Source organism: Coregonus clupeaformis, chromosome 21 (genome assembly GCF_020615455.1).
Source record: "Coregonus clupeaformis isolate EN_2021a chromosome 21, ASM2061545v1, whole genome shotgun sequence".
In the NCBI taxonomy this organism is placed as follows: Eukaryota; Metazoa; Chordata; class Actinopteri; order Salmoniformes; family Salmonidae; genus Coregonus; species Coregonus clupeaformis.
In genome coordinates, this window is record NC_059212.1 from 41123315 (window position 1) to 41134284 (window position 10970).

General features: G+C 42.6%; 2 protein-coding genes across 2 annotated transcripts in view; both read right to left on the minus strand.

Annotated features, from left to right (window-relative positions):
* The window catches only part of LOC121535644 (large neutral amino acids transporter small subunit 2), a 28408-nt gene extending 25130 nt beyond the window's left edge, over positions 1–3278 (minus strand). Inside the window, exon 1 of the mRNA XM_041842884.2 lies at positions 3139–3278. The gene's annotated coding sequence lies outside the window, so the exon portion shown is untranslated. The remainder of the gene's footprint in view (positions 1–3138) is intronic.
* A 424-nt stretch (positions 3279–3702) lies between these two features.
* LOC121535645 (protein arginine N-methyltransferase 5-like) lies at positions 3703–8827 on the minus strand. Its single transcript, XM_041842886.2, has 16 exons — positions 8646–8827; positions 8131–8249; positions 7862–7947; positions 7458–7592; positions 7179–7291; positions 7022–7071; positions 6750–6913; positions 6471–6632; positions 6300–6377; positions 6110–6168; positions 5869–5991; positions 5420–5595; positions 5013–5216; positions 4783–4893; positions 4623–4687; positions 3703–4511 (listed from the first exon to the last, which is right to left on the minus strand). The coding sequence occupies exons 1-16, from the start codon at positions 8744–8746 to the stop codon at positions 4359–4361; spliced, it is 1899 nt and encodes a 632-aa protein (XP_041698820.1). The 5' UTR covers positions 8747–8827; the 3' UTR covers positions 3703–4358.
* Positions 8828–10970: the final 2143 nt, after the last annotated feature.

Sequence of the window (10970 nt, forward strand, 5' to 3'; positions counted from 1 at the left end):
GGCGGCCAAAGGAGGTGTTGGCTTTGGGAATGACCAGTGAGATATACCTGCTGGAGCGCAGACTACGGGTGGGTGCTGCTATGGTGACCAATGAGCTAAGATAAGGCGGGGATTTGCCTAGCAGTGATTTATAGATGGCCTGGAGCCAGTGGGTTTGACGACGAACATGTAGTGAGGACCAGCCAACAAGAGTGTACAGGTCACAGTGGTGGGTAGCGTATGGGGCTTTGGAGACAAAACGGATGGCACTGTGATAGACTACATCCAATTTGCTGAGTAGAGTGTTGGAGGCTATTTTGTAAATGACATCGCCGAAGTCAAGGATCGGTAGGATAGTCAGTTTTACGAGGGCATGTTTGGCAGCATGAGTGAAGGAGGCTTTGTTGCGAAATAGGAAGCCGATTCTAGATTTAACTTTGGATTGGAGATTCTTTATGTGAGTCTGGAAGGAGAGTTTACAGTCTAACCAGACACCTAGGTATTTGTAGTTGTCCACATACTCTAGGTCAGACCCGTCAAGAGTGGTGATTCTAGTCGGGTGGGCGGGTGCCAGCAGCGTTCGATTGAAAAGCATGCATTTAGTTTTACTAGTGTTTAAGAGCAGTTGGAGGCTACTGAAGGAGTGTTGTAGGGCATTGAAGCTCGTTTGGAGGTTTGTTAACACAGTGTCCAATGAAGGGCCAGATGTATACAAAATGGTGTCGTCTGCGTAGAGGTGGATCTGAGAGTCACCAGCAGCAAGAGCGACATCATTGATATACACGGAGAAAAGTGTCGGCCCAAGAATTGAACCCTGTGGCACCCCCATAGAGACTGCCATAGGTCCAGACAACAGGCCCTCCGATTTGACACACTGAACTCTATCTGAGAAGTAGTTGGTGAACCAGGCGAGGCAGTCATTTGAGAAACCAAGGCTATTTAGTCTGCCAATAAGAATGCGGTGGTTGACAGAGTCGAAAGCCTTGGCCAGGTCGATGAAGACGGCTGCACAGTACTGTCTATTATCAATCGCGGTTATAATATCGTTTAGGACCTTGAGCGTGGCTGAAGTGCACCCATGACCAGCTCGGAAACCGGATTGCATAGCGGAGAAGGTACGGTGGTATTCGAAATGGTCGGTGATCTGTTTGTTAACTTGGCTTTCAAATACTTTCGAAAGGCAGGGCAGGATGGATATAGGTCTGTAGCAGTTTGGATCTAGAGTGTCACCCCCTTTGAAGAGGGGGATGACCGCGGCAGCTTTCCAGTCTCTGGGGATCTCAGATCTTTGCCTCGTTTTGTATCACATTCCAATGATAAAAATGGGGGGGGACAAAAATGAAATTTCAGAATACCCCCATCCCCAGTTAAAGTTGTGCCCCTGTAGCCTAGTGATGAGTGCGATTCAGCTTGGATGGATACAATATAGCCTATGCCATTGTAATCCTTGACACTGTTTTACAGCCTCAAATTCAAGCAATGGACAGAATGATCGACCCACCTCTTTCTCATTAGTTGCCTTGACTTTTCAAATGAAGAATCACCAGCATCCTGTTGTCAGCACACCCGACATCAGCAAGTGAACAACATCTCTGCCTTACTGGAAAATGTAACACCATTTGCTTGAAATGCTCAACCAAGCAACATGGCCTAAATAGTGAATACAGGGTAAGCCCCTCCCCTCACCACGTTTCAGCAGGGTTGGTAATTTATTATTTGACTGTCATAATGCTTTGGTAAACTCAAATTCAATTTAAGAATGTTAGTTTGAATTAGTTTGTGAAAGGTCAAGAGGAAGTAGAATGATAGAAAGTATTCAAATACATGAAATAGGAAGGGAGTGAGTAGCCATCATATTATATATAGCATTGGTGGTCCTCTGTAGCTCAATTGGTAGAGCATGGCGCTTGTAACGCCAGGGTAGTGGGTTCGATCCCCGGGACCACCCATACGTAAAAATTTATGCGCACATGACTGTAAGTCGCTTTGGATAAAAGCGTCTGCTAAATGGCATATTATATTATTATTAACACTCTGATTTCAGTGTTATCTGTGAGTTGTCTGGAAACTAGACTGATCTGAGAGACAAAACCAGTTCCTCTAAAACAGACCACATGGGGTCAACCATGTCTTCGGGGTGGAGGCTACAAGATGTTACTCAACTTGCACTCCTTCACACCTGTGTTTACAGATAGCTATTTGTTTTCTCTTAACATGAGCCACTCAGTCATCACAAGAACTCTGGCAAAACACCTTATTAGGGTCACACAGACGGACAGACAGACATAAACACTGATTTTGAGTTGGTCAAATTCCAAGCTATACCTCAGTGAATTAGTGTTTCATTGGGGAAAAATCATCTTATACTTGTGTCACCTACTGCCATAATGACAGTTATCATGTGTGCACACATTACGTACACACACCGTACACTCTGCATGGGGCTTGTTGATAAGACAGCAGCCAGTGAGTGAGTGAGATAGCGTTGCTGCTGGTGTTCTCATGGTAAAATAGCATGGGACAGACAGCAACACACTCAGTGTTTTGAGAGAATGAAAACATCCATTGTAGTTAGTTAGCAGTTTGGTTTGTGATGTGGATTAAGGCCAACATTTGAGAATATTTATGTACTTGTTTTGCATTATAGTGTTTGTCCCACCCTAAAATAGCAGGGTAGCTAGATCTAGAGCAGACACTATTTACAGGAATATGAGAGGGCCTAAGTGTTCTGGTCAAGAAAGGTCACTTGGTGCCAGAGCTGGGTTGAAATACATGTATTTAATTATTTACTTAAATGCTTATTTTCTGTGTATTTGGAGTATTTTCAAACAATTTCCAATAAATAGCCTACTATTTGAAAAATATTTTCAAAGACTTATTTCCAAATACATTATTACAAATACTCCTAGGACATGGGTTCAACTGCATGGGAGTATTTATTTGTATTTGAAAATATCCCTTGCATTTTTATATTTTCAAATACATACCAATACTTTCCAAGTACTTGTAATTTCCAATAAAAAATATTTGAATATTTGCTTCGAAATGTATGTCAAAGTAATTGAAATAGTATTTGAACACAGGTTTTCTTGGTGCCATGTTGTGGGAGTGGGTGAAAGTATTCCCCGGAAGTCTGCACTGCAGCAATAACACTCCTACCTTGTTGAAGTGGAGACCAGTTTAAGAGGAGTCTTCTTTTCCTGAAGGAAACTTGAGGTGTTTACCACAAATTCCAAGAATCTGTCTGTGATAAACTTTCCTCTCTGTTGGTATAGCTCAGTGTTCCTTCTCCATTTCTCTTGGACCTGATCCCTAAATGACAGCATGTGTGGTTTAGCTACCTACATATTGGGTGTTCTTTTGATAGGTTTGCCTCTAATGCAAATACATTTAATGCCAATATGAGATCCTATGGTGACACCTACTGGACACAACACATCACAGCAGTACATGCAATTGTGCAGTCAGACATTAAAACCAGGGTGCAGTCTGTTGATCAGACACAAAAAGGAATACATATTTTATATACAATTATTTTTCTTTGGGTACTAGCTTGCATTTAAGTTTGCCATTCCAAATAGCTTTTGATATATGCATAGATTGAATTCGAAATAATTCAGTGGAATAATGACCTTAACACAGCCTGCCATTTAACCCATGAGGGGACATGCTAAATAAGTAGATGCAAGAGGCACATACACAAACAGCGCAGAGAGCAGCAAGTAGCTAGTAGTTGTCTTTATTGACAATATGGTTCAGACAAAAACAGTAAGAAAACAAAGAAATGAACAGCTGAAAAATGTACGACCTGAACAGCCCGTCTCCTACACACTGCTGTATCGGAGTTGTAACCGGGTAAGAGTGTGTTGAGTTACAATTTAGAGCCATTTCATCTGCTTATAGTATGGAATAGGTCTTTTGACCAATTACATCAGATATTTTTCATAGATCTGATTGGTCAAAAGAACAATTAGTGAAAAAAAGATCAGAATTCGTCTGGCTATCAACGCTGCCATTGAGGGTCTCTTGACTGCTGGCTAAATAAGTAACTTCAACTCAATAGGTATGTGGATGTATGTATGTGGATGATAGTCCATTCATGAAACTGACTCCTTTACCTATACTGTAAAATAAGTATCAAATCAGTCCCATCTAAACCATTGATTGGGTTCTCATTCCCAGCTCTAAAGCCTCACTGTGACCCTGGTCTGTAGGTTTCATGGTATGAGCAGGCTCGTGATTACAGGCGAATTGGTAAAATGCTAGATCTTTTGTGAGCAAGACTACCTCAACTTCATTTGCAACTAAGTGCCTGTTTAATTGTGTCTGTATGCATGTGTGTGTGTATGTTAGTATGCATGTATGCGAGTGTGAGGTCTTCAAAGGCCAATGGTGTAGGATCGTCCTGCTGGGTTGTGGATAGCGGAGCATGAGGGCTCTGTCACGGCCCATTCGTACCACACCTTCTTCCCATTGTTACACCTCCAGAACCTCACCACGACATCATCATCCTTCGTCACGGGGATCGGTTGCTGCAGGTGGGAGAGGGGAGGAAAAGGGTAAATACACTACATTCTTCTGGGTAATAAAATGTGCTAAATGTAAAGTATACATTTTACATGAACGTATGACAGTCAACTTACTTTGAGAGGGAAGAGGATGGGGAACCAGGAGAACATTCCAGGAGAGTGGGTCTCTGGCTTGATACCTTGACCAAACAGACGCACACATTGATGTTAATGATATCCAACATCTTAAAACCTCACCATCATCATCATCATCATCCCCACTCTTACTACTTACTGAGTGTGACATCTCCGTAGAGTGTGGTCTCGAAGTATCCAGCAAAGCCGTGCAGCACTGTGTTACACCCCACAGAGAATCTGAGGCACTGATACCGGTTGTTGTTCATATCTGAAGGAAAGGAGAGATAAGTGCATTTATTACATATCTTATGTGTGATCATTACCTGTGTTAGCTAGGGTGTGTGAGTGTTGGTGTGTAAGCATTAGCCATATAAGGGTTTGTGTTACCTGTGGTAGGGTGAATGAAGGTGAAGCAGGCCTTGGGCTCAGCCAGCTGGTGGAAGTTGTGGAGCCTGACTACATAGGGGGTCTCAAAGTGGCACTCAGGATCTTTGTCCCGCTCCCTGCACCCCCGGACCTCGTTATACAGCTTGGAGGAAGAGATGGGGGCCAGGAAGGAGGTGTAGGAACAGGGGATGCTCACCCCACCATCTGAGAGAGAGGAACAAGAGAACGGGAACACGTTTAACATGAGAAAGGGTAGAGGTGCTTGAGGCAAAATAAATGGGCATTGAAGGAACGTTACCATGTATAGCTCTAGCACATAATAAAGATTTCAATCAATCAGTGATGTGCAAAATTTCAATATCAACAAGTTGCAAATGACTGGAATTAAGAGTGACTTCCCCCCCTACCTTTGAGGAAGTTCTGTGCTCCATCTAAACACTCTGGGGACAGCTCGTTGTCCCCGAAGGACCCGAGCAGCTCGCTGACGATGATGTCTGCCTTCTCAGGTGCCGCCCACTCCCTCATGTCACATGACACTACGGTCACCTGATCACCCCACTCCTCAAACTTCCAGTTCTCAAGCCTGGGAGAGTGTGACAGGATCAGTACAGGAGGGTGGAGGGAATTTTTAGGAGCTCAGTGGAGATTAATGTTGCCAACCTCCCATTGTCATCTGGATTTATTTACCTGCGAGAGAGTATTAAAGCTATCCGGGGAAATTACTTCTAATGCCTGAATTTAAATAATACATTTTAAAAAATGTTAGAGGACTTTAATAATCTCCTGGAATGAGTTTGGTCCGTGATGGCAACTCTATTAGAGGTCAGGGTTCAAAATGAGAAAAGGTTCCACTCACGTGACGACAGCGTTGGGGTTCTTCTCCACGGCGTAGATACGGAGCTTTCTGTCAGCCTGCTTGGCAGCCCGCAGGGAGGCGTTGACCAAAGGACCTCTCCCAGCCCCCAGCACCATCAACACCCTGGGGTTACAGAGAATACATACTATTAACCACCAGATACAGAGGGGGAAGCTGATTGTCAGGAGAATAGATACGCATGAACAGAGAGGACAGACAGTTAGGTGTTGGAGCTACTCACTGTGTATTGGACTCCTTCTGCTCCTCCGGGACTCTGTCCATCAGACACTTATACACAGCCTGCAGAAAGATCAGGAGAACCCAATCAGTACTTAATGATATTACTGTGTTAAACCCTACCAGCCACATCACTAATGCTATCTGTTACAGTGTATTATACTGCGAGAACATGCATGTCAAAGGCTCCTTACCTGCTGGTACTGGGAGTATTTGATGGGATCCTTCTCAAACACTTCATATGTCTGAGACTCCAGATTGTCCATGAGGGGCTAATGGGAAGAGAACAGTTAGAGACAAAACAAAGAATCCAATGCATACAGACAATATAGGTATGCCTATTTACAAACTTAACACACACACACCTGAAGAGGAGACTGTAGGTAATCCTCATAACCCTTGGCAAACAGTTCATAGGCATTGGGGGCAGGGCGGTTCTGGTTGAGGTATTCAAGGTACTGCAAGTAGGAGCGGAAGTCCTTCTCACTGTGACGACTGGTGCCAGTGAAGATGAACTGGGCCTCAAGCTGGGAGAACAAGAGGAAATGTTTTGTAAAATACATATATTCAAGAACAGAAGACAGACAAGATAAAACGGTTGTAGTTGCTATAACAATTGACATATAGCCTCACATTTACAGTACCTTGAATAGACGGAAGATGATTTGCTGGTGGGCTTTTGAAAGGACTGGGAACCCTTTCTTATTGGTCAGAAAGATCCTGGTGGGAAGAATGGCTGCTTTAATTGGCTCTCCAAGCCACTTGTCGATCACAGCGTTGGTAGGCATGTCTGCTCCAACCTCAATGGCTTGAGGGAAAGGAAGGGAAGACAGGTCAGTATCAATTGTGACCAAAATAATTCCTTATCAGTTTGTCAACACCCCTCCAACCATGTTTCCCTGTCCTGCTTCCTTACCTAAACAGATCCTCTTGTTGTAGTCACAAAGAGTTCTGAATGAATGCCACCTGAAAAAGGAAAAGCAGAAGGTACATTTTTACAAAAAGCAAAAGACAACAAGGCTGAAAACCTTCATGCCTTAGCCATGGGGTCCTAGCCGTGACGGCAGACCCACCAGGCCCAGGTCTTCTCGTCATTACTGCCATCATCTGTGTGTTTCGTTGGCTCATTCTCGATGATGTCATCACGCATGTCATCAGAGGAAATCAGGGGGACCCGGATCCAGAACTGATATGAAACAATCCACAATTTCTTAGTTGTAGGTTTTATATAACCTCAATTTTAAGTTCACTGAATTACCATGAAATTGCCAGTCACAATACAAGCCAAGGATGAAGAATGAGTTATAGTTCTTAAATGCTACAGCTAGATAACGCTTGACTGCTGTAGCTACCACGCAGGAGTGGTGTCCAGTCTGGATGTGGTTGAGCAGCACGCGGGCCAGGTTGGCACAGTGAGGGCCCTTCAGAGGGATCATGAAGGCTGGCAGACCCAGATACGCTGAGAAGTTCAGCTCCTGGACCAGGGCCTGAGACAGGACAGAGGGATAAAAGGAGAGAGCAACAATTCAACCTGTGGCAAATATGTTTCAAAAGGTCTGCTTGAGCAGACAAAGGAGGCCAGGGTGTATTCACTAGAATTCAAACAGAACAAAATGGGCAGGGACCTACCTGAATTTGTACAATAGAAATTGTCATTTTCATAGCGAAACGTCTTCCATTGCAAAGCATTTTGCAACTGTTTTTTTACGGTGTGACTTAATGAATACACCAAGTATTTTCATGATTTCCAACTCACCGCTTCTGAATTCCTGCGCTCCGTTTCCACCTCTGAGTCTGTCTCGATCCATGGAGAAAGCTTTCCAACAACCAGAGTGTTCCAGTCTGGGTAAGGAAGAATTGAAATTCAATATCCTGATACTTAATTTTTTTTTAATACATACTGTAGAGTCATTAGATAGTCCTGTAAGTAGATGCTCCTGTGCTCAGTGGAACTTGGGCATGAGAATGAACTGTCTAGTTTCTACCATTGAGGCCAGTATAAATACAGGTTGCCTCTGACCTCACCTCGTCCACAGAGCAGCAGGTCAGAGCGTGTATGTGCTCCAGATCGGACTTTGGCGGGGTCCAACTCAAACTCCCTCTTGAACCTCGGGTGGAAGAGGGGCATGCACAAGAAGTCAAACCTGAAAGGGAAGGGACAGATGGGACACTTTAGTTGAGTTGTCGATGATCTCAAGTTGTCTGATGTTCTTGCACAAAGTTTAATGTACGAAAATTACTTTAAACGTAGCTAACCGTTATTTAATAGGATAATAAATTCAAGTAACGTCATGGATCCAGTCAAATGTATTCAACAGATATTGAGGTCGTGGCCAGAAGGAACATTTCTTAGCCATTGTGATAGTGCACGTGCTAATATTTCACCGGCAAATTAACCTAGCTAGCTAGCTGTTCCTGCGGCGCTAAACTAGATAGCTAGTTAGCTAGCTACATCACGTGTAGAAATGAAGCCGAAGGGTAGATAGCGATAGCCTACTCCTCTCCAGTATTTGACTGCTTGGGCAAAGCAGTTTACTTACCCAAGTTTAGCGACCGCCGCAAGAGTGTCAGCAACCTCGGGCACACAATTCAAATCTCTCCCGCAGGACACCCTACCCCCTGTACTGTGGGACGCCATCATTAACGGAGTGAATTGGAAAGAAGGGAGTTGCAATTAGTATTGGGAAACTGACGCCATTTTGGCTCTGGTCAAGCGTATGCAGTCATTGCATGGCTATGGAGCTCAGAGTCAAAATGACTTCCCCCGGAATGCAGTTTCACACGTTTCAACAACTGTCGCGACACTTGCACGGCCAGTGAGATTATGGTATTTTGGGGCCACGTCATAGAGACATTTGTCAGGGACGTTTGAAAAACCTTAGGGCTCATGTTTGGTCACACTCAGACAATGTAAGTAAGTAGCTAGGTGCATATTTTTTTGGGTGCTTGTTAATTAGATTCGTCCCGCCGTTCTTGATTTATTGTTTCTTTTTATTTATATATAAAAAATATTGGCTATATATCACATTTTAATTATTTGCGTACTTGTTGGACATTTTAATGCATTGTTAGGAGCTAGTAACATGAGCATTTCGCAGCACCAGCTATAACACCTGAAAAACTGTGTACACAATCAATAAACTTTTTGTTTAACTGGCCACTAGTTCAAATGCTAACTTTTTTGCATTTGTGTCACAAATCCAATGAAGTCAATGGTACCTATATTAGCATTTTCACTCTTCATATCTAAATCAACTATAGGTAATATCATTAAGTTACACAATCCATTTTTAGATACTTTAGGATGATTTGGACATGAAAATGCTAATATAGGTACCATTTGACTTCCATTAGATTTGTGACACAAATGCTAAAAAGGTTTGCATTTGAAACAGTGGCCAGGTAAATAAAACCAAAGCATAAGTTGCTGTCATATGAGGGGCGTATTCATTACGCCGATTCTGTTGCAAAACGGAAGCAAACAAAATTGGGCGGGACCTACCTGAATTTGTCCAATAGAAACTCTCATTTTGCTCTGTTCGCTTCCGTTTGGTTCTCAAACGGTAAAAGATTGCTGTAATGAATATGCCCCTGGTCCATAGACTGCTTACAGGGTAAGAAAACCAATATGTAATTTGAGTGAACTATCCCTTAAAAAAAATATATATAATAATAGCAGGAACAGCACCATCTAGTGGTCAGAACCTGGTAATATCAGGATGTAGGATGGGGCATTAACCCAACAACTTCAATGACAAATTTCTCTCTAAAAATAATAATAATCACTGAGAATACATTACATGTGATGAAGAAACCTCTGAGCCGCAGCTCCATACTATTCGTCAAACATAGAGATCTGATACTATATACTCGTTGTTGGGGTGGGATTGGCGTGGATTGTCGGGGGTCCGTGGGTGGCTTTTACCATTTCTTTGGATTCCTCCTGTCTAACTCATTAGCTAGGTTTCCATCCAATTGGCGACAGATTTTTGTGCGAATATTCTAAAATCCGCATAAAAGCAATATATGCACTTTACCACCAGAGATGAGTTTACATCAAATGGACTTGTTGCGGATAAAAGGCTGTGTGTGATGACATGGTGCACATAAAACACTTTTGCAGTTAAATTCCCATGAACCAAATACAAAAAAACATGTTAAATGGGTTTCCATCACATTTTCAACTCTACTGACAGTTTTGTCACAAAATGTTTTGCCTTATAGCAAATGTGCCCACTCTGGTATTGGCACGTGCGCTCTAGCTAACAGATCGCAGATACAGTGCGGGTATAGCGTACATGATGAGATTATTATGGACAGAGCAAGATTATTTTTATTTGTCAAATGGCAGCCAAGTATCGATCATCATGTCACAAAAATAAGACCCTCGATACTGTGAAGTATTCACACCCCTTGACTTTTTCACATTTTGTTGTGTTACAGTCTGAATTGAAAATGAATTACATTGAGATTTCTTTGTCACTGGCCTACACACAATACCCCATAATGTCAAAGTGGAATAATTGTTTTACAAATTAATAAAAAATGAAAAACTGAAATGTCTTGAGTCAATAAGTATTCAACCCCTGTGTTATGTCAAGCCTAAATAAGTTCAGGTGTAAAAATGAGCTTAACAAGTCACATTGACCCATAGACCCACTCTGTGTGCAATAATAGTGTTCAACAGGATTTTTGAATGACTATCTAATCTCTGTACCCCACACATACAATTATCTGTAAAGTCCCTCAGTCGAGCAGTGAATTTCAAACACAGATTCAACCACAAAGATCAGGGAAGTTTTCCAGTGCCTCACAAAGAAGGGTACCTTTTGGTAGATTGGTACAAATAAAAAACGCAGACATTG

Excerpts from the sequence above, each read along its gene's own strand:
- LOC121535645 (XM_041842886.2), bottom strand. The coding sequence starts at position 8,746 with ATGATGGCGTCCCACAGTACAGGGGGTAGGGTGTCCTGCGGGAGAGAT. Across the intron at positions 7,072-7,178 it reads GACGAGAAGACCTGGGCCTG|GTGGCATTCATTCAGAACTC; the intron begins GTGGGTCTGCCG and ends TTCCTTTTTCAG. Across the intron at positions 5,992-6,109 it reads CAGAAGGAGTCCAATACACA|GGTGTTGATGGTGCTGGGGG; the intron begins GTGAGTAGCTCC and ends CTGTAACCCCAG.